At 35.7% G+C, this 25181-nt stretch overlaps 1 protein-coding gene across 4 annotated transcripts in view; it reads right to left on the bottom strand.

The window, feature by feature from the left end:
* LOC138706106 (serine/threonine-protein phosphatase 4 regulatory subunit 4-like) overlaps positions 1-25181 on the bottom strand; it is a 150371-nt gene that overhangs the window by 62431 nt on the left and 62759 nt on the right. For all 4 annotated transcript variants that reach the window (XM_069835074.1, XM_069835072.1, XM_069835075.1 and 1 more), the window contains exons 8-13: positions 20922-21028; positions 20631-20834; positions 15233-15391; positions 13134-13316; positions 5370-5475; positions 934-1059 (exon numbers count right to left, since the gene is read on the bottom strand). In XM_069835074.1, coding sequence (XP_069691175.1) covers positions 934-1059; positions 5370-5475; positions 13134-13316; positions 15233-15391; positions 20631-20834; positions 20922-21028 — 885 coding nt within the window. The remainder of the gene's footprint in view (positions 1-933; positions 1060-5369; positions 5476-13133; positions 13317-15232; positions 15392-20630; positions 20835-20921; positions 21029-25181) is intronic.

The following is a 25181-nucleotide window of genomic DNA, read 5'->3' as shown; positions in this document are numbered from 1 at the left end:
ATAATCGTATTAAAACTTATAAAACGACAATGTGCTGTATATGTAAGCGATCATTCCATCAAACAAAAAAATTTACCACCACACATTACTTGAATTTCCAAATACAAAACTTGCTAGATCTTAAATAATTTCTAATGTAGTCAGTCATTTCCAGTAAACTTGATTTGTAAAATCGAATGAAAATTATACATGAATTATTCAATATTACAATTTACTACTGAATAATTATTCAATAGTTCGATTTATTCAAATACATACAGCCACTAAAGCCAGGCTATTGGAAAATATAAGCAAGTGCAGCAAACTTAGGCTGGTTGACTGTCTGTTCAGATACTGTACTGCACAACTTTCTCCACTGGCCAAAAACGATCTTCCCTGCTGTAATTGATTAATTAATATAGACGTGACAATACTGTAACTATAAGGCAAATACAAAATCTTGCTAGATCTTAAATAATTTCTAACGTAGTCAGTCATTTCTAGTAAAATTGATTCGTAAAATCGAATGAGAATTATCACATGAATTATTCAATATTACAATTTACTACTGAATAATTATTCAATAGTTCGATTTATTCAAATACATATGGCCACTGAAAGCCAGGCTATTGGAACATATGAGCAAGTGCAGCAAACTTGGGCTGGTTGACAGCCTGTTCAGATACTGTACTGCACAGCTTTCTCCACTGGCCAAAAACGATCTTCCCTGCTGTAATTGATTAATTAATATAGACATGACAATACTGTAACTACAAGGCAAAATACAGCTGGGTAAGAATTTACATATGCCAGACATATACATTCTGTCTTGAAAATATTCAAAACAAATTTTTTTATAAAAGTCTTAGATTTATTCAAACCATGTTTTGTATAACTTTAAAACGTAAGTATTGGACTAAATCCTATGTAATGTAAAAGTATTTTAAACCTTACCCGAAAGACCAATTAGAGACATGAAGAAATATTCTTTAAAATACCGTCTGGAGAACAAATCCATAGCTGTAGCACACATCTTGACGAAAAGCATACGCTTGTAGCAGCTGTCACTGTTACGCAGATCTAAAACAAATAAATATGCCATAAGGAACGTTCCAAAAATTACATATGCTCTTTGTTTCTAATAATACTAAAAAAAAAGTCTTGATGGATTTGTCCTTACTTCACACCTTCTACCATTGAAAATCTGATAGTACAAACACGATTTTCTTTTTAAGGAACAATGCAAGAACTTTTACATTTCAAATACAAAGTATCCGTAAATCTGTACCTTTTTTTTAATATCGTTTCATCCTATGGATGTAACCAAACCAACTAGTTGTTTTGTTCACATATCATCTATCACTAAGCTGTTGATTTGCATTATGGTACTTAATATATATCCTGGTCTTCCAAAATGTTCAATTCTAGAAACTGTAATGCCATGCCTCCAATAAGGCATTTCAGCCTCTGGTAACTTCTTTTGATTTATATATTTTTTGATGAATTGTCATGTTTTAGAGCTGTAGGTTGGTATACATCTAATTAATGCACAATGTATAAGCATATGAATTTTCTTCATCTGAGTGATGCATTTATCTCAAATAAAATTTAATACATATGTTATGCCCCGCTAATTTAAGGGATAAATTACGGTGGTCAAACATAGCAACTGTCATGAATTTCATAGCAAGTTTTACGGACAGCACCATGTATGTGCAAGTCCTTGACAAACAGTATGTGTTAGCAAGAAAGACGCAAGCATATGGACTCGCATATGGACTTGCACTGTCAAGCAGAAAGCGATGTCAGCTTTCTTCACCTTTATCTCCCATGCGCTAGGACGCGTGTGTGATTAGATTGTTCCATAGCCCTCTCTTGCTTTGAGACCCATATTGGAACCAGCTGATGGCAGGAAAACCCATGATTTTTATGTATGTTAAATTAACGCAAATCCGGCGTTTGCATCGAGAGTAAGACTGGCATATACAAAGTACATCTCAGTAGTACTCATGCTTTTTCTCGCGGCCCAGATAGCATCATGACGCGACTGAACTCATAAATACCAAAGGCCTCCGCGGGCGCGACCCTTCCTCTTTCGCGTGCTCACTTCGAACAGATCAGTCAGTTTTGTGGCCGCAAGTCAGAAGATGGTGAGAAGCATGTAAGTTAACCAACAGAAGCCGGACCATGGCATCCGCCATCGTCAACACTACTTTCGTCTTATGTACTGTAAGTTATAACATTTCATCTTATACCAACTGCTACTAATGTCGAGAGAGATATACTAAATTCCAGGGGTGTATTTTGCGGGCTACCGGGGCTACCGGCGGTAGCCCAAGGAAATTACAAAAGAAAAAGTTTATAATATAACATAATGTAATAATTTTGTATTATTAGTTTTACCATAGTAATTAAAATTAAAGTAATTGTTAGATATATTTTGTGTAATAATAGGGTCAGCGGTAGCCCAAACCCTTTAACCAGTATACGCCTCTGCTAAATTCTACTAGTGTCAGAGTAATATACCACATAGAATATAATAAGGAAATATCAGTGCTTGAAATTCAGTGAACTGTGTATACTTCAAAGTTCTACTTTGATTGCATTTATTTAAGACATAATGGATTTTTCCGAGGTTTTTGAATGGTACTATCTCACGAGATATTTTGATGGGCAATATTATTATCAGTATTCGGGGATCCAAGCCAAATGGCACCTGAGTCAACAAACGCCTTTGTAGGTAAATTCTTTAAATGATTTTGCATTGTTTCCGAAGTTCGTTCGACTAATTGCACCTTACGTAACCAAGCTAATGCACTGAAGTTTCTGTATTATTTCATTGTTTAATCAACTGCATTCAAATATAACCAATGATTTATTTTACCATTTTTTTTTTCATTTAAACTCATGTAACTGAGTAGGTATACCAAGTAGGTATATCCTAGATTCTCTTTTATTGGTTAAGTAAAGTAAAGTCAAGTAAAGTAACAAGAAATATATATAACTTACTAGACCTGTTAAATATTTTGCAACTATTCATGACATAGCTAAATAGCTAAATTTGTAATTTATGTATATAAGAAAGTTTTACAATATATTACAGTATAACCAGTGAAGTGACTTATTTGATTTGATTAAGCTGATATTCTTCGAGCCTGATCCAACCTGTGATCCTGTTCTTGAATACGCAGTACCTAGTTAAGATAATAGCTCGACCATTACCATCCTGAAATATCCTGACGTAAACAATAACAAACTGGTGTCAGAAATGTGAAATGTGCAATGTGATTGCTATTGCTTTCAGTTCTTCTTCGAAATTTGTTGTTCCTGGTCCAAACAATACATAATGAGAAAAGATTTCACTCTAGATTCCAGCTTCTGCTTCTTTTTCTATATTATCCAGGGAGTCACCAGTATATATTCATATCCATTCGCCTGATGGATACGGTATCTAATATTAATTGTTTCTAAGGATAGCTGTAGCATTTAAATGGGAGGTCAGTTGATTTATGTATATATCTTGCATCAATGATAATTCAGATTTTATAGCAATGTAATCTAGTGGATTTGTGGGAAGAGCACTGGGTAAAATTTTTCATGCTGCTGTATCAGAAAATAATTCATTTACTTTATCTGTGAAGGTTGTTTTGTGTTGATAGAGATATTTTACACGAGTTCTTATTGTACCAAGTATATTTGTGTTTATTTGTAATCACTTTTCATGTAACTGAATGGCTTGTACAAGAACATTACTCTTAATGGCACATAGGGAGTGGTTTTGACTGCAACAGTTACAATTCTTAACAGGTTATTTTGACATTGCTTAATCTTCTGAGTGCCTTATACGGACATTTTCACTTTTAAACTTCTTGTGATTGGACAGTTCTGTAGGTCCAGTTGCCACCTATAGAATGTGCTATACACCATAAAATCGCTAAAAATGGACATTAACCTTCAGTTGTAAAACCTGGAACTAAGATATTATTTTCAAATTTCATTTATGATGTATTTTTTTCGTAAAGATTTTTTATGGCCTATATTATAATATATGAGTGATGCTAGTTTCCTCGAGAGCTTCCTAAACTTATCGAAAGGAATGATATCATATGCTTTTTTTAATTCTACAAACAATGAATGGAGTTTCTGGTTTACATACATCCATTTTTAAATGAGTTGTATTAGTGTTGTTAATAGTAGACCTTCCCATTCGAAAACCATTTTGCTCTTTGGCCTTTCTTCCATATTCCTCTTATAATAAGATGTTTATAATGCTTTATAATCTACTAAATATACTATTACCAAATACATTGGGCGATAATTATTGTCGCAATCAGTTGTACAGTCTTCTTTAATGATAGTGTTTGCTTTTGACCAATGTATTAATGAACTGACAACCAGCCAAGTGTGATAAATGTTTAAACGAAAAGCCTGAAATGTGGCTTCTTTCAGTTGAGAAGTGAGTAGCCACAGTCACACTAAATTCGTGACATAAAAGAACCTTACTTCCAATAGATGTTATGATCAAAATTCTCAAAATGGTCTTTCCATTTGTTGCCTACTTTCAGGTGTATACGACTGCTGGCTAAATGCCATATCCCTACAGATGTCTCTATAAGCCATCAGCATAGTTCAGGTGGTAATGTGTTTGTCAGCTGATCCAGAGCTGTGCTCGGGCTTGGGTTCAAGTCCTGTTTGAGCTGATTACCTTTTTTCCGAAGTTTTCTAAAACTGTAAGGCTAATGACAGATATAGAAAACCCTCAGTCTCAACTTGCCAAAATGCCATCTTGCTATCATCAATTCCATCATTGCTAAATAACTAGCAGCTAAAACAGCGTCATTAAATAATCGAATAAGCTAAAATATAATATATTTCTGTAAAGTTCATGTGATTCATTTATAACAACAATAACTGAACATGTGTATCAAATTGGAAGAAGCTACAGGATAGGTACCATATACAATTTCTAGGTCATATGATATTTCAGTATTTTTTTGAAAATGTATTCTGAAGTGGAAGCATATGTTTTAATAAATGTTAGTGTTTCTTAGGATGACTGTGGGCTAATATTCAATCTTTTTGGTAGGTACCGGTATGAGATTTTTGGGTGTATGCATCATGTTATAGATATGTAAAAATATGCAAAGTTTCGGAGCCTCATATTGGCTAATCCTCTCCAGTTCTGGAGAGTAGTTCTTAATAACAGATCCAACAGAATTGATAATATGTAGTTTCGAAACGTCTGATGTTTTTACATCTATGATATGATGTAAAAACCTAAAAATTTCGTAACATATTCAAACACCAAGAAAGTCTCATATTATACTTCTTCACTTTTTTCTACTGGTAAATAACATACATAATTTCACTTAAAATTTGAGCTTACTAACCTGTATCAATACGAGACCTTATTGTGCTTTTCTGTGTCTGTTTTATATTATAACGCAAAAACACCAGCATAGTTCTTGCAGCTGCCATGCGACATGGTACAGGACGCTGTTAAAAAAGAAAACATTTCACGTTACTTTAAAGTTTCATAATAGCAAAACGTCTCTTAGGACAGCTCTTTTCCTCATTGGAGACTAAAGTTAGAATCTCAGAGAGGCCAAGTACATATTGTGGTAAATGAAGACAGTATTGAAGTAATGTTTCATATACAGAGTGAATCATAAATAATGTCATAAAATTTCAGGGGGTTATTCTTTGAGATATTTCAAACCAAAAAGTTTAATACAATTTTGCTCATTCTTGCTTCTTTTTCAAGATAAAAATTGTTTTATATGAAACATTTCATAGTCTGTTTTGGGAAAACCATTGATTTAATTCCCAATATGCTCAATCAATTTAAGAGAGTAGAGTATTATGATAATAAATATTGAAAGAATTTTAGTTTTGTCCTTTAAATGTTGAGAAATTTGATCCAAACAAATCTAATATTGTAAAATTCCTTTGCAGAACAAAAAGTGAGGGATAAGATAAGAGATAAGTAGGTTAGTGTGTTGAATAAAAATCCAGGTTTTTCAGTGCTGAGACATGTGAAACTAGCCATGGATGGAGACACTGAAGATCTCCCTGATGAAATTGAAATGAAAAATGTAAGTTAGTTTAAATATGCCCCTGTAACCTCAGTTTGTATAGAGCTTTCTTTCTCTGCTTATAAATTGATGCTGACTGACAAAAGGCATAGCTTGAGCATGGGTAATCTGGAGAAAATTATTGTTATGTACTAGAAAATTATTGTTATGTACTGCAGAGCAAATTATGATGAGTGGAAGTGTTGTAATTTTTTTGACGCCATAACTTTTGTTTCTTAGAAATAAATACAATTTTGAGGGCCTATTATAGCAGGTAAGTGCCTATTTTATTATTTTATAAGCTTATTTTAGGTATCTAAACATACACTTTTAGTTCCCTAAAATCCCACATCTAATTATAACCATTCAAATATTTCAATACACCAAGAGGCTTTGCAAGTAAAATCCGTTAAATTGTATATGTAATAGGCATTGGAATAAAAATTTGCTAACTTGTTAAGAGCTCGTGGATTTTCTCACATACAGTTAAAAGAGTTTCTAGTCTCGAATGGGAGTGATTATGAAGGCATATCTTATTACTGTGCTACACAGTGGTTAAGCCAAGGAAAAACTCTACACAGACTTTTTTGCTATGCTACAGCTTATTTATGAGTTTCTGGGAGAAAACGGCAGAGATTTTACTGAAATCCATGACATAAAATGGGTTTCTGATTTGGCTTTTAACAGATATTACAAACCATCTTAATGATTTAAATGATCGATCACAAAAAAAAAAAAAAAAAAAAAAAAAAACACCATCTGATAGCAGAAATGAGTGAAAGCATTTAAAATGATGTTAATCTTGTGAAGAAACCAAATTACAGAGCGAAATTTCTATCACTATTCAAGCTTAGGGTATCTAAACACTGTTATGAATCCAGAGAACTATGTTCACATACTAAGTGAACTTACAGATGAGTTTGACAAGAGATGCACAAAAAGTTGCAAATCTTTTCTTTGCCTTTCGGTGTCAAACCAGAAGATGTCCCACGAAACTCCCAATCCTGTGGTTCCAAGGCAAATGGTGATATGTCAATTTTTGGCGAAAATGAGATTTTGCCATAAGTTGTGCATCCTGGTGGTATCTTTATTGTGGCAAAAAATACATACATATCTGCATTATTTTTCTCTCTAACCCACTGTTATGAAACATGATTCCTATGATTTTATATGATCATTTCAAACTTTAAATGCTCACTCCTAAAAAACTGCAAGAAATGACATCACATTTTGCCTTGGAGACACAAAATCAGAACTCATTTGTCCCGTTTTTTTAACAAAAAACTAAAAATTAAATAGGTCATTCCACGTCAAGCTGGAGAAACCTTCATGTTTCGGAATTTTACAAAATTATTCATGCAATGTCTAGGAAATTATGGGTTTACTACATGATGTCCGACCAATATTCTATATGCTCTGAAGAAACTTTGTGGCCTTAGAATAGTTAAAGCTGAATTGGAAGCCAATGTGCAGCACTACAACACTACTAGGTGTCTTTTCAAAATAAATAAAATTATGAACACCTTCATTATTGTAGAAATCTCGGGAGTGGAAAATGAGAAGCTCTAGGCAGCTTAAATATTCCCTGCAACAATGAAAACCTTTCTCTGACAGGAAGACATTTAAGAGATGAATTGCGACGGAGATCATTTGAATCTCCCATAAAAAGGAAAAGAAATGGTAACGTATATGGAAGATCTGAAATCTAACTCTTGAATCAACAACAGAAAAGATTGCCCTCCTCGGAGTGGACTAATGCCATTAAGGTGTACACTAACGTATTAGTAGTATGATCTGTTCCTGGTCATTCAACTATCCCACCAACCGGATGCCAGAAAGTCGAAACCTTTAGTCATGTGTTGGGCTACTGTCCAAAAGGATTATTACAGAATACACGTTACTATAGAGCTAAGTTTCATTACAACTGGTCTCCGTAAGTGAAAATTTTATGAAGAAGTTCATTGCTTAGCAGAGGATGAGTCAACAAGAAGAATGGACATTGTGACAATCAATCGATGCAAACAACAGAGTCTTGTTTTAGGTCTGACGATACATTTTGAAAAAGTTCAGCAACAAGCTATTCAAGTCAACAACGAGAAGAAGTCCATCTACTACAGCCCATGCATTCCTCACTTAAGTGTGAGATACAACACCGCAAGTACTGCATGGGAGGTAAAGGGACTTCTTTTTTTTTTATGCAAGAGGAAAATTCTTCAAATTCACGAACCCACACTTCTTGCACTCAACTTCACATGTGAAGGCATAAAAAGAATTTGTATGATGATACTAAGGGATTCGTTATCCATTGTACACATTCATTTATACAGGACCTAAATTACTTTCACATATAATGATCTTGGCAGTATATTGTATTTCGTCTCTTGCTACAAATTGTTTATTGTAAATTTTCATGTTCATTATTCTGGATCTTTGGGGTCACATGAAGGTGTTGGTCAGATGTTCATTTTGGAAATTCGTTGTTATTTCATTGAATGCATGAAAATAACATACACTTGTATTCTTATTTTCGTAAAACTGGATTATCTTCGCAGTTATTCAAAATCAAAATTTACGTAATAGCATGCGCATTGTTATATATAAACAGTATCATCTTCATTCCTAACTAACAAAATTAATTCAAAATCGGCTCATGTTAAAGTTTATACTTTTATGATATTTGTTGTAAGATTACATAAAAATTAATGTGCTATTTTTTCTCGAAATTTTATTTTTTAAATGCCATTTTTATAAAGTTAGTACATTTTGTTCGAAATCCAAAAAATATCACTGCATTCCCTAGCTTGAATACGGTACTATATGTGTACAAAATTTCAGAGTGGGAGATGCATAAATGCATTTGCAACAAATTAACTTACCCAGCAGGGCACTGGCTGCTGAGTAGGAGTGTCTCTGCAGGGACCATGCCATGCTGCATGGATGTGAGGATACACACAATATCTATATACTACTGGGTTCAAAAAGTTCCCGGAATTTTACTACCATTTTTCGTATTAATATATAACAAGGGATATTATACATTTGTTTTGTTGGTAACATTCATGATGTCATTTCCTTAAAGTCTGTTGATAATGGCGATTGTTGGTTTTGAGTTGTAGACAATTGTTTATCATAGTGTTTTGTTTGTTCGTCGCATTTTGTAATTATGTCCACAGAGCAACGTACAAACATCAAGTTCTGTGTTTTGTTACACAAAACTCCTGCAGAGACATTAAGATTGTTGGAAGAAGCATATGGCGAAGCAGCAATGAAAAAAACTCAAGTGTATGCCTGGCATAAACGCTTTTCTGGTGGCCGCGATAGCATCAAAGATGACGTACGCAGCGGCCGACCAACAACTGCAACAAATGAAGCAATCGCTCAGTGTGTGCGTAATGTTGTGACGGACAACCGACGTAAAACCATAAAAGAGATAGCAGCAGAGGTCGGAATATCAGTCGGAAGTGTACACAATGTTCTTCACAAGCATCTCAACATGCATTACGTGTCTCAGAAGTTAGTTCCGAAAATGTTGTCGGCAGAACAGAAAGAAACAAGAATGACTCTTGCTGGGGACATGATCGGTATGGCTGATGAAGATGGTGATTTCTTAAACAAAATTATTGCTGGTGATGAAACTTGGTGCTACTTGTACGACCCAGTCCCTAAACGACAGTCATCTGAGTGGAAATCGAAAACCTCCTCGGAAGCAAAAATTTCCTAGGGACACTTCCAAAGGCAAAGTTATGTTGGAAGTTTTCTTCGACTCTCAGGGTCTCATCCACCATGAGTTCATTCCAGAAGGTCGTACTGTAACGAAAGAATTGTACGTAGAAATCCTCCGTCGCCTCCGGGATGCAGTGAGAAGGAAACGTCCAGAAAAGTGGGTAGAAAACAACTGGTTCCTTATGCATGACAATGCACCTGCTCATCGCGCAATTATTGTAAAGAATTTTCTTGCCAGGCACAACATAACTGCTTTGGATCATCCACCATACTCTCCTGATCTCTCACCACCTGATTACTTTCTGTTTCCCCGTCTGAAAAGTCATCTGAAAGGACGGAGATTCAATGCTGAAGAGGTTATCGCAAACGCGACGAGAGCACTAAGACGGGTTTCACAAAATGGCTTCCAGGCCTGCTTCCAGGAATTCTACACGCGTTGGCAAAAGTGTGTTGTTGCGGAAGGCAACTATTTTGAAGGGAATGCTGTAGAATAGCGTTTAAGGTATGTTGTTTCTATGATACTAGTAAATTCCGGGAACTTTTTGAACCTAGTATGTATTATACACCATAATGTCAACTGAAGAAATATGTAAACTCTTATTTTAAGTACAATTATTAATATAATATTCCACAAAATTAACATAAAAATACATAGGAAAGTCAACTACTAGAGAAATAAAGTGTATTTAAGGAATTAAAATAAATACACGTTTATTTTCGTGGCACAAGCTACCACAATGGTCTAATGGCTAGAGTGCTGAACTTATAATCCTGTGGACTCGGATTCGATCGCCGACATATCCGCGATTTATAACTTGTGTGGGCAAATCCATGGTCCAGGTAACACAGGGATTTTCTCCAGGAGCTCTGGTTCCCCTGTGACATCCCAACAAATCTCCATCATCATCTCATCTCATCACGAGTGTAGCGCAGACCAGCCTCCTATGGCGCACCCTAGGCAACAACTCTGTTGGTAAATTGGTATACATAACTGGCTTCATATGGGTGAATGACGAACAGTCAAATACTCGCCACTAGTTAAAAAATTTCGTGGGACAAAGAACAGTCTTTAACTAGTGCTTAAGATTCTGACACTGGTATGAAAGTATGTAGTGTTCTCGTGCCACTTATTGATTTTGTCAAGACTGCAGGAAGTCACATTCATTTTTGTGTTCATTATTTGTCACAAACACAAAATTAAATCCATTAACATTCTTCAGCTCAATCAAACAATGTTCTTAATGTCGTAATGGAATCCTGATGAACTGAAGGCTTGCTTTCGTTGCCAATCTTTTGGTAGTGCCGCCAATCGCATCACAAGAGCCATTTCTGTGGTAAGTTCCAAAAAAGTGCCATTCAGCAGTTATGCCTAAATCTTCTTCGTGAAAACACAGATCCACATTTTTTTTTTTTTTTTTTTTTTTTTTTTTTCAATTTTTGTATTGGACACTTCCCCATCAGAAAAATATGTAACTTTTATTCACTTTACTTATTTAATTCTTCAGAAAATGTATTAATTGTTTTGGAAATGTTGGACATTTGTACCATGTTTAAGACAATATAAAATTTTTGTTTTAATTGGATTTTGGATTCCTTCTTTAAAATAAATGGCAAAGGGTAGCCAGATTTTTATTCCAAAGAACATCCTGTACGAAGTCTTGAATAATGCAAGCATTATTTTCTGAAAAACACAAAAATTACAAAGGCATTCACCATCCTGGAGGGCTTCTTTCCTCTCCACCAGAAATGCAGCTAAGTATTGAGCAATAAATGTCTGAGGAGCTAATATAAATAGTGAACCTTTATGACAACTTATTTAAAACCAAGTTTTTCCACATTAAAGACAAAAATCGTTATTCTCCCTCCCTTAAAAATACATGCCTATTTTCAAGCCTCTTTTCATTTAAAAGGGGGGTAATTACGCGAATAAATACAATAAGTTCACAAATGTCTATGGTAAAAAGTTGCACAATAAAATTCTCAAAATAAGAAAAGTCTTACATTAAAATTATTATTAGTCTTTCCTCAAGACTAATCACTTGTTGAAAGTTCGTCAGCAAATGCGAGATGTTTGTTTTAAATGTATCTACCATGTAATCAAAAGTCTCCACAGTCATTCTTGGCACTCTTTGAACTTAGTTGGAAACATCCTGAGAACAGGATAAAGATGTTAAATTCTTCATACTCTTGTCTTTCCATGCAGATTTGGTCAGTTTCTTTCTTCCACTTACACTGTCTAGTAACAAGAAATTCCTTGTCCTACACCATATTGTTCACCATGATTAGAAAAATCTGACCAAATCTATGACGATCTCATTGCTGTTGCCAACATTCACAAGGTGGACATCCTGAGATGCGATGCAGCATGTCGATTGAATTCGCTTAAAGCAATTGCACACTGCCACTCACCCCTGCATCCCATGCAGGACACGACCTTACACAGGTCGGACTTCACTCAGTGTGATTTCTGACGTCTGTGGTGAGAGAGTAATATGTACTAATAAGTGGACCTCTGGATCTAATGCAGTGCTACTTTCATTTGTGAAATAGGTTAAAAGACAGAGCCTATAAGTGAACTCGGCAAACATTAGATAAACTACAAAACAAAATACGAGAAGAAATAACCAACATAAAAAATTATGGTTTATTTAATGATGCTCGCTATTGCCGGTGTGTTGCCGGTGTGCCAAAATTTAAGCACACTTAAATGCCATCGACCTGGGTTGGGATTGAACCTGCAACTCCGAGCACAGAAGGCCAGCACTATACTGACTACACTACCTAGGCCGACTAGCCAACATAACTGAAGCAGAGTTGCAACATGTGAATCAAAATGTATGAAGATGCTACAATACCTATGTTGCAGTAAACAATGAACACTTTTAGCATCTTCTTTGAAAAGGCAAGCAATTTCTAGGCATTTTCACAATTATACGTTGCAAAAATATTCTATTAATTGAGCCCTGTCCTTTCATTTGTTAATGCTACAATTTATTTCGCATGTTCTTCTTTATTCATAAAAATGTGTGTGAATATCTCTTCTGTTTTGCCAATTGTGAAGCAGGCAAATTATGGGTTGGGTGGTGTATAATGCCATTTCACTCTACTTCTGCAAGCGATGTCAAACAAATGATGGCTTTACACTACTACTAATATTTCTACTTGAAGCACCTCCATTTTCTATGTCATCATTCCACTAATTCTCCATTTCTCAACTCAGTCTATTTACTACACGAAATATCAAATCCAGCAGGCCAGCCTGCATAACATATATTCCACCACATACCAAGAGAATCATGTCTCAGAACTCCTAAATGCAAGATGACAGAAAGTTACATATTTATAAATTGTACTTACGGCAACATGGATGCGGTTGAAGATCACAGGTATAAAATGACTGTGAATGAAATCGGATGGCATACAGTGTGGTAAGCACTCTAGTTGGCCAAGTATCATGGCGTGCAGTCTCCAGTTAGTAGTCATGCTAATCTCTGTTTCACATTTCAGTAAAGCACGCCCGACATCCAGAACTGTGGTATCCTGAAAGATTGTAAACAATTATTGTTATACTACCAATTACACAAACATATAAATATGCAAAGAAATTACACTTAGTCTCTCACAACTGATTTACTGAAGTTTAATATACTGATTGAATGAATTGTATAGAATTGAAGTGACAAATTCTGTCACAAACCAGAAATAACAGCACAGATTTACTTCGATGCACTTATGAATAGCCAGGAATATATCGGGTGGTCCAAAAGTCTCGATCCATTTTGTTGAAAGCATGGTCCAATGTTAATGATTGTTATATATGTTATTTGTCAGAAGTCTATGTACAATATTCAGTACAGTTCAATCTGCCCCCTTCCATTTCGAAGCACTGCTCTGAGCAAGGTCATGAATCATTGTCTTGTACACATGGGACTTAATAAAACCCAAGCAAAAAAATTAAGTGAGAGTTAAGTCTGGTGAACAGTCTTGGCACAGCTCTGCCGATTCATTGATCTGGAAAAGTTTCATTCCGATAGTCACACACAACCATAGCGAAGTGGGATGTAGCACCATCTTGCTGAAAGAAAACAGAGTGTAAAACACCATCCTGAGTAAGCTGTGGTTCTAGGAATTGTTGAAGCATGTTCAAGTATGTGACTCCAATGACTGTGGATTCTTGAAACATGCTGTATAGACCAGTAATTCTGGATGTATCCCTTTGTCATTCGTAAGTAGCATTAGGTTGCTTGTCGGCTCATATTCCACAGTTATCCTACTCACACAATCACAAGTATGAAATGTAGCCTCGTCACTTAAAAGGATATGGTTCATTAGATTCTCATTAGCAACAGCCTCAAGAAGATCATGGCACATAGCCTGATGGGCAGCATAATCTTCCTGTTCTAAATGATGTAGCACTTGCGGATGGTACACACGTTTGTGGAGTGTAAACCGCAGAACTCTCCAGACTGTTGTCCTTGGAATGTCCAGTTCATTACTAAGGCAGCGAGTCGAGGTGCCTGGACTGCATTCAGTTGCATGCTGAAGAAGTGGAACATCATTTGCAGAGGTCTGTGGTCTGCCAGAATGCTTTTCATCAAGAAAACTTTCTGCTCTTTTGAATTTGTTCACTAACATCCGAATATTGGCTCTAATAGGTGCTGGTTTTTTTAAATTTTCGTTCACACTCCTGACACACGTGTTCATAGCTTAACAATCGCAATCGCGTGGAAACAACTGTTATTCGTTCTTCAATAGTAAGCATACTTCTTAATTAAACTGAAATAAAAAGAAAACATTGCCGATTTAATGGAAATGGACCGAGACTTTTGGACCACCCTGTATTGCTGAGTCAATTGTCACAATGGCTCAGTGCTAGAGCGCTGGTCTGATAGGTCAAGGAGCCTGGATTCAAATCTCCCTCTACCTTGAGTTTATAACTTGTGTTGGGCAAGTTCATGGTCCAGGCAACATAGGTTTTCCTGGGAACTCCAGTTCCTGTGACATCCCAACAATTTTTCATTACCATTATTCAGTGTGAGTGTAATGTGAAGTCTGTGGTGAATTCTGGATAGTTTCTGATGAACTAAATGGTCTACACTTTTCGGACTAGTGACATCTATGATCCCGCTCATAGCCAGAGCGAATAATGTCAAGTTAAGGGCCCTACCATTGGGAGGGGGTGTCAATTGCTGAGTCATTTAATTTGCATTTCGAATACTATACTTACAAGAACAACACAGTAGCACATCACACGTGTCTTACTCTTCGGAGTATGGTGCTGACCTCACCATCTCATTCTAGTGCTGAGATCATGAAATCAAGGAGCTCTACCTCCATGCCCTTCAATTGTCTTCATGGTATGTAAAGGGGATACTTTTACTTTTATCTATTAATCTTATTACATTAAAAAAAAAGTAAACCACCAAAATTTTCAGTTACCAGCCACTACTGCTTACCATAAATTCTGGTGAGAACGAGCCTGCTTTTGAGAGCAACACCATTGTTTGACCTAGACGAGGAACCAATCCTTGAAGAACTTCCTCTGCATCATCCCTCAGAAGCTTGATAAGTTCTGGTTTCAATATTGTGCTGGATGATCCTAACACACTAGCAATCTGTGAACATTACCATTATCATGAATACACGTTCATCAAGTACAATATTATGCCACATAATGTACAAAGGTGGCATGACCTAAAACAACATACTTAATTTTCTTTATATAAAGTTTTTTTTTTTTATTCAATGCAGTGGCACTTGACTAGAGTCATTGGCCGTACAATGGCGATAAAAACTAAAAGGAAAGAAAACGAAATAAAGTGAACAATGTCCAAGTGAAACTATGAAGGAGTGGATGTCAGCACTGCTGCATTCTTTCTCTGGCCTCCCAGTACCTATCCACGAAGCTGACAGATGAAAGTGCTGTACAAGTCTTAATGTGGTTTGAGTCCATGGTGTCGGAACATCCACAAAGCATGCAGTGGGGGCTGGATAATACACCCAGGCGGTGGAGGTGATTAGCCAGACAGTCATGACCTACTGCGGTGCGGAATGTCGCAACAGCTTCTCTTCTGGGCCATTTGGGGAGAGTGGAGTTTAGTGCGTTCTTCCAGTGTTTATCTTTAATTTGGTCCTCCAAACTCTTATGGAAATATTGTCTCACTCGACTGCTTATATTTGTAGATGCTCTATGGAATGGCAGCATGTTAGAATATGAAAGGGGGATAGTTATTCCTTTCTTTGCTAGAAAGTCTGCTGCTTCATTCCCGGCAATACTGCAGTGAGAAGGTATCCATTGCAGATGTACAATTTTATTTAGTTTCTTGATGTCTTCTCTGCATTGTCATTAGCTGGTTGTAGTAAGTAGTTTCCAATTGCAGATATCGCTGCTTTTGAGTCACTGAGGAGGACAATGTTTGGAAATGGGAAGGACATACACAACAGTTGTTTCACAGCAGTACATATGGCTCTTACTTCTCTATCAAAAGGTGTATGGTTGTTGCCTAGAGTGAGATAGGTAGAGAACAGTTGGCAATGAATTCCGGCTCCAGTGGGCCCGTGTTTTCCTACATAAAGTAGATTCTGCCAATTTCTTATATAAATTTCTTCAAACAATTTTATGGTGACATACAAGCTACTTGTAAAAATTCTTAATAGTTTCTGAGGGGCGAGAGAAGGGAAGGATTAAGAGAAAAATATAATAAAAGGTGAACTACAAACAACGCTGAAAGTAACATGCATGGGACAACTTCAGGTGTGTTCTCTGTATAGGAAACAATGTCATTAAATTTCATATATATTTTTTTCATTCTATATATTACGCAATAATTGAAACAAGTGCTATAGTAAAGACTTGCAAAATTATCTATGATCATTGATCACATTCCTATGCAGCTCTTTCTTTTACATTCACAACATTATCACTGCCAGATTTCTTTAAATGCTCTAACATTTATCAAAGGAATAATATAACCTTAGGTTGATGCATAAATTCGTAGCGTTCTTTTATTAAATCCAACATTATACAAGGTGGTTATAAACTGACGGTGTTCAGTGTGGCACAGCACCGACTCTAATGATCGTAGGAGTGTGAAACCTCGTAGATATGCTAATTAACCAAGGTGCTCGCGAATTATGCTAAAAAAATAATTAGTTCTAAGTCTCGCCACCAGGTGTAAATATGGCGCTGTAAGCAGTCAAAACGTGCAATTGTCTGTAACTCTGACGTCAGTATGTTCTTCCAGTTGCATTGCATTGTGTCAGTCCCCTGTTACTTGATTCCGTTAGTGAAGTGAATGTTCATTGAAAATTTAGAAGGTTGAAGTTTTCCTTGTACAATGGCTATTGAGAAGAGAGACCGTGCACTGCTAGTGAAGTTGTTTTACCAGAATGACAGTAATAGCAACGCTACATTGCGGGAATATCGCCGACAGAAACAGTTGAGAAGAGGTCCCATGTCAATTAATGGGCTGAAGAACATGATGAAAAAATTCGAAGAAACAGGTGAATTAGGTGTCGCACCAGGGAGAGGACGGCCTGACCTAAAGGCTATAGCATGTCATGAAAAACAAAAAGTCGACAAACCTATGCATCAATCTGTTATACAGAGTGATTTACGAAGTTTTACCACCACTAATGGAGCATTTTGCTGAAGTGATTTGAAACATATTTTTCTAATAAAGTTTTCCCTAGCTCACATAATTCAGGAATAATAATTAATTTTCTAAATGTGTTGGTGTGAGTTCAACCCTCAAATGTCAGCACATGCACTTACTTAGCAATGCATTGAGAGTCATTTGTCGCATGTTCAGTTGTCGGTCATACATTGTGGAGTTAGCAGCTTGTTAGTTGTCTCAAGATGCTGTACAAAGTTACAACTGAAGAATATGCCAATATGGTATTTATTTATGGTGTGTGTGAGGGAAATGCAACAGCTGCTGCAGCCGAATATTACCGCCATTATCCTAATCATAGGATTCCAAATCTTAATACTATTAGTGGAACATTTAACACACTAAGGCAAACTGGTCCACTCCTCAGCATTCATATCCAGTGTGAAAGACGTCAACAACATGATGCAGTAGAAGAAGAAAACATTCTCAATACTGTACAATGTACAATGCAGTCCTCGAACTTCAACCAGACGTTTAGCTTGGCGACTCGGTGTTACTCAGTCAAAGGTATGAAGGACACTCCAGGAAAATGAACTGCTTCCATATCATCTTAAAGAAGTGCAACATTTAGAGCCACAAGATCATCCCCATTGTGTCGAGTTCTGCACCTGATTAAATGAAAATGGTAGAGAGTTTTACCGCTGTATTGCGTTCACTGATGAGTCACAATTCACTTGGGATGGCATTAATAACTTACATACTGGACAGATATTAACCCTAAAGCCACAGAGATAACAATTTTCAACATCGATTTAGTGTAAATGTATGTTGTGGTGTTCTGTATGATCAGCTGATAGGACCATTCATTTTACCCGGAAACTTAAATGGTGACATGTACCTACACTTTCTATAAAACGAATTGCCACAATTACTAGACGATGTCCCTCTTGCAACGAGACTTTGTATGCACTTCCAACTTGATGCTCATTTCACCCTCGCGCAATGCTGTCATGGTAATTTTTTCTTGGCCATACACCCCCATCCCCTTATTTTCTCCCTTGAAATATATTTTATTTCCCTCTCTCTCTATCCCTACGACCATCATTTGATGGATGTTTTTATGTCAAGGAAGTAACTAAAGAAAGTACAATTTCCCATTGCTTCACTGGGTTCTGTTAGATACATACAGTGATAAACAAGAAGTTTTAGCCTGCAGACACAAATACTTTCAACATAAAAATCGTTTGATACTTACCTGCACGGTATATTCTAAGGCAATATTGTAGTCCCCTCAACTTGTTACAAATATTACACTTGAGAGCTTCAGGACGCAATACTACGAAATAGGTCATTTCCCTAATAAATTTGTCATGGACCTCTCACATGTTATGTTGGTAATTAGTAACAAGTAGTGGAAGATTGCTAACCTACAACAGTGCATTACAATAAACAGGTAAGTATCAAACGATTTTTTTATGTTGGAAGTATTTGTGACTGCAAATTAAAATCATATGTTTATCACTATATAAATCACACAGAAACCAGTGAAGCAAAAGAAAACTGCCTTTTTTAGTGTAGCTTTTCTCTAAAAATATCATTCCAGTAGAGGTAGATCATTTATGTTTATGAACATAAAATGGAACTGCAAGAGATGATCTAAGATCAGTACAGATCTCCATGTACAAAACGTAGGCACCCATACACTGTATGGCTCCATATACATAAAATTTTCTCTCCCCCCATATGGTTCATTAAAAACTTTTAGGTTCTCATACAATGTATGGGCCCGTATGGCTCCCATGACAGCACTGCCGAGGGCCTCACTGTGAGAGATCATCTAAACCAGTATTTCCCACACTGTTGGACTGGTCAGCCAGGTCCCCAGATTTGACACCCCTTGATTATTGCTTATGGGGGTGGATAAAGAATCTTGTCTACCAGATAACTATGCACATTATGGACACCGCAGCAATCATCAGGAACAGCTCTGATAAGTTAAGGATTGTGACACACGCGATTCATAAGCGCGTGGAAATAGATGGAGACCTGTTTGAAAATCCTTGTAGAACTAAGAGTAAATGAGCAGAATGTAGTTTACAATAAGTAAGCAGTTACAAGAGTGGGAACTATATCCATTTTTGTGTTTTTTATAGTAATATTATTCAATTTTGCCTCTAATTTCAAATTTTCAATAAACTGTAACAACTTGACTGTAAGTCGGATCCATTTTTTAATTTACATTTTTTGCTCCATTTGACCTCAGGAAGGCCCTGCCTAAGTGGCGGTAAAATTTCGTGAATCATCCTATATAAGCAGATTGTTCAATAAAGATTATGACTTTTTTTTATTAGCATAGCATTCACAAGGTAACAGAAAATCAATGTTCCATTGTTAACTTAAAAACTTGTTACATCATAATAACACACACAAAAATGTCTTAAAATGAGGCATGTGTTAGTGGCAAATGAACCAATTCAAACATGTTTGCAATGAGATGCAGTTATATGGAAGAATGATATAATCAGTTTACTTCTAAAAGCTCGCAATTCCAATTTTTCTCGAATGTTGAAATTTATGTATGTTTTCAAAGTGTGTCTTCTGATAATACCTCGTAAGTCTACAAATGGTTTTATATTTTATGAATAACACATTCATAACAGTTGTCAGCTGAGATACAAAAACAATACGAACTTATTTTGTTTTCCTGTATACTGTAATTTCTTCAATCGCAGTTGCAAACTTTTAAAAGCGAGCCAAAGATATACTGTCTTGATATTGTGTATGAAATCTGAGAAAACATCATGTGAGACGTATTCAGTGTTAGAATAGTAGAATAGTCATAAGAATATTACATTCCATTTGTATAGTAACACTTGTAGATGGATTAAAAATTAAGCAACAAAAAAAGATTGTGATTTCACAATTACAATTACATTTCTTATAGATAAAAATACGAGAAATGCCTCTGTAATAATGAGAGAATATCGTTGAATAACATTAAGATATCTTTCGAAGATTCTAAAAATATATTTAAACAGTTAGGAGTCACATGCACACAAGTGATACTAGTACTAAGTGGTTTACCTCTTAACAACAAAATGTGTGTCTGAAGCTGAACAGGACAGTAAAAGGAGTGGTGAGAAGATTATTTTCTAGGTTACTGTTGCAGATGAGCCATAGCATGATCTGTATTCACTGAACAGCCCTCATATTTTATCAAAGTTACACCTTAAATAATTACCTCATTTAAACCACAGGCAATTGTCCGCCGAATCATGAAGTATGGATCACATGCAAGATCTCGAAACGTTGGATAAAGCTGCTGGGTAAAGCAATCTGCCTTACCAGCTGTCCTGCAGAACATTGTGATAGCTGGAAAGTTGAACGCACAGTTTTTCCTACATGCAATGTGGTTGTCAGTGTTAGCAGGTACGACATCCGGCATCTACAACAATACAAAATAGCTTTCAAATAAACAGTTATGTTTGTTTCTATGTTATTCACATGAACTCAGTTATATGAAGATGCTTACCATGTTATAATCAGGTACATTTGTTCTCATCACCTGAGGCAGACCCAACTCAGCCATTTTCTGGAAATGACGAAGTAACCATGTTTTCTCCTGTAAAGTCAGAAGATCTGCAAAACAACATTAATTATTTCAAATTCAATCAATCACAACTTACTAACAACATTCTTGAATCCTATAAATTTTACCATTACTTTTCAGTTTGCAGAAAAGTGTAGGCCTACTTTAAATTATATGAGACAGTAAAATATGTAATTATGTACAGTACTCATATGGATGCACAAAAAATAATATATGCATAGAGGCTGTCTAAAATATATACTATGATGCGCATTTTGATAATGGATTTATCTACAAGTAATTCTCTACCCTTACAGCGTGTAATAAAACTCATTCTAAGGTTTTCCTCAAAGAAACTTCTACATCTGTGAAATCAGTACCTTCCAATGAAAAATGTTCTTCATACATAACAACACGCTTCATCCCAGACATGGAAAACAGTAGCATTGTCAAATTTACGTAAGAATAACATATGTATTAGAATAATTAAAATTTTTCGTCATTGCTATAGAATAGAAATATGTGTTTAATTTCAAATAAGCCTCAGTTTTAAATTACTGCCTGTCCATCCTTCAGTTGACAGTTTCTTCTTAGCCAGTGACAATGCCAATTTCTTTTCTCTACTGATCAGTTTCAGCATTATTCTTTCTTCATCCACTTTTTCTAGCACAGTTTCGTTTCTTATTCTGTCAGTCCATTTCACATGCTCCATCCATCTCCATATTCACATTTCAAATGCTTCTAGCCGTTTCTCTTCACTTTGTCGTAACATCCACGTTTCTGCACACTCCACTCAAAGCACTTCACCAGTCTTTTCCTTACTTCTTTTTCCAGAAGTCTGCAGAAGATGCTCTCCAAAATATTTTACATGAAAATGTCCTATGCATATAAAATTCAAACTTTAATAATATTGTGACTTTTAATTCAAAACAATAATGTTACTTTTATTCACAACAATAATGGCTTTCTATTTCTGAATTTAAACACTCCCGTCAACAATGGGTATTTCACTCCACACAGCAAGACAGTATTCGTTATTGCACTCCACAGACGACAATGACAATTCACTTGGATTATTGAGAACAACAATGTACTGTTAATCTCAACTGATGTTCACAAAGCACTATTTACAAAACAAAACTGTCAGTTCTCAGTTCACAGTTCGTTGCCTTGGCTAGTTCTTCTAGCTCATTCACTCAAGTTCACAGTATATCGAACCCAAGACTTCCAGAGACAGTCCACTGCACTCGAACTCAAGACTTCCGGATACGCCGCACTCGCCGGGTCGCTGCCACAATTGCGGTCCTCCTCAAGTCGAACCCAGGTCTCGAAGGCTGGCTTCCTTGCCCGTCCACTGCTGCTTCACAAGACTGACTCGCTGTTCTAAACTGAACTGGCTCTCTCAAAGGCTGCTCGCTTTTATTTGTTAAACCACACTTACGCGTAAAAGAGACACACTGGGGATCCATTGAAAAATTCTACTATACCTGGCATCGTATCGGTACTGTTCAACATCTAACTTGCCACGGAACCAGACAACAACTCTTCATACACTGCCTAATCACTCTGAGTTAGATTGAATTTGCATATTAAGAAAGTGGGAATCATTTGAGCAAAAAGAAACAAAACATCGGGAATGTCTTTCCTACAAATAACATATACTCTTCCCCTTCTTTATGCCTTTCAGACATTGTTTAACTTTCATTATTGGGACAGGGCACAGAAAAACTTGAAAAAACATCTAAAATAGGACTTGGAGTTTTCACTGGGATATTTCTTTACACAGTGGCTACTGCCACAATTAAATTATATATCAGTCTGTTTTTGAGAGACCTTATATTATACTAGAATATACACCTACAAAATTCACAAATCTGTAATTTGGAAAGGATTACATTTTGGCTATGGGCAGATAATATTAGGCCTACATACCTTAAGCTTTGTACTAACTCTGAAAACATTACTACCGTATATTTTAACTAAATTTAACGACTGTAATATAAATACTTTTCATATGAAACAATGTATTAATTTCAAACGGAACTGAATTTCGTTGATAAAATTTAATGAAACAAGCAATATCAAATTTCGTAAATATGTACTGAATGGAAATAACATCGTTTCATGCAAAAAGACTGAACAGATAGATATAGAAACACAATAAATACGTATGTGTTTCAGATAATTGTAATTCTGTATGTGTAAACAGAACGAAAAACACGTTGTTTCGACAGTCAAATGCAGTTTTGTCATCAGGTGAGAAGGAAGAAATTTTTGTTATGAAGCTAAAAGGTCTTTCAGGATATGGAACGGATTCTTACAGCAAAGTGTTTTATTTTTTCATAATTATTGCCATTATTCACATTAACATAATCAGCAGCACCACAACAACCCCCACTATTGCCACCACCATCACGGCTGCCGCTGCTGCCACCACCATCATCATGGATGACAATGTAAACAACAATAGACATAGCATATACCTATCATTTATGAATTAATGCCATAGAATAATCCATCTGGTAAAGGCTCGTACACAATAAACTAGGAACAGGAACGAGAACGGAAAAATGGATAAAATACATATATTTAAATGTGGGCATTTACAATTAACTAGAAGCTTACAAGAGCACAGGAACGGGAACATGAAGGTTGGCGAACTTTTAACTTTGTCGTTCTTGTTTCCAATCACAGCCTACTAAATTCATTCTCTTGTCAGCAAAAAAGGTATTTGGTTGTTATATATTTTGTAGGAAGGAGGCCGTAATATAATTTCTTCTTCATCCATTGCTTGTAACTAACCCAGAAATTCAGTAAAATACTTTCAATATGTCCTACGTGTATATGTGACCAGGCAACCACATGAATTGAATTCTCAAATATTTCGTGCCATAAATTTTAAAACATTGGGGTTAACCTGTGTTCACATTGGCTGGCTAATACTCATGAGAGAATGTCATTGGTCAGTTATACACATAAAACATCAGAATGCGTAATATCAACTTTACATACGTTATTGACATACATATCGACATGCATAGTCGTTTCTGTTCTCGGTTTATTGTGAATAAAAAATCTTCACATTCATGTCCTCCACTTTCCCTTCTTGTTCCCGGTTTCTTGTGAGCCAGCCTTAAGAATTCTGAGTGTTTGAATATATGGCACTCAAGATATTTGTTAATCATTTGTCTGCCTGCTCCTTGGTTCTTATTTCCACTGTCAGGCATGCACGAATTTTTTATTCACTACCAGAGCATCCACCATAGTCAAATGAGAGAATCTGTACTTTTGGTCCAGGGAAATACTTGTCTTTTACGAAAACATGTCTTATTTTTAGACATTACTATATTTTAACTAAATTTAACGACTGTAATATAAATACTTTTCATATGAAACAATGTATTAATTTCAAAGGGAATTGAATTTCGTTGATAAAATTTAATGAAACAAGCAATATCAAATTTCGTGAATATGTACTGAATGGACTTAACAGATAGATATAGAAACACAATAAATACGTATGTGTTTCAGATAATTGTAATTCTCTATGTGTAAACAGAACGAAAAACACGTTGTTTCGACAGTCAAATGCAGTTTTGTCATCAGTTTATTGTGTACGAGCCTTTACCAGATGGATTTTCTGCGCAAAAAACCTGAATTTATTGAAACAAGATAGAGATAAAGCAAGAACCAAAGCAGAACATAGCAAAACACCAGAAGATACTCAAGATTGGAGGAAGAAGACTGCCATTCTTAAAAAAGCAATCATAACAGCAAAACAGAACAGTTTTAATAAATGTATTGAAAATATTAATTACAGAACCGATAGCACTAAAACATATAAATTTCTGAAGAATATTTCCAATACACAGGAAAATACTAGCCACCCTATTATTCATAATAACAAAACGCTAACAGATAGTAGAGATATAGCAAACACATTTAAGAAACACTACTCAAACTCTCACAGATTACATCCCAATATCAAAAAACTGACAAATTTATCAAAAGAGAATTATATAAAAATAATAAAAACAATATTACTAGCAATATCACAAAACCTGAAATATTTCATCAAAATTTTACTCCCAAAGAATTAACTATAGCTATACAAAATTTAAAACTGAAAATTTAAAATTGAACTCAGACATGTGATAAAAATGTTTGGGTTTTGTGACAGTATGTAAATACTGAATACCTCCA

This window comes from Periplaneta americana, chromosome 9, assembly GCF_040183065.1.
Source record: "Periplaneta americana isolate PAMFEO1 chromosome 9, P.americana_PAMFEO1_priV1, whole genome shotgun sequence".
Lineage (NCBI taxonomy): Eukaryota > Metazoa > Arthropoda > Insecta > Blattodea > Blattidae > Periplaneta > Periplaneta americana.
Note: the sequence above shows the minus strand (reverse complement) of the source record. Positions and strands in the feature narration are given on the sequence as shown.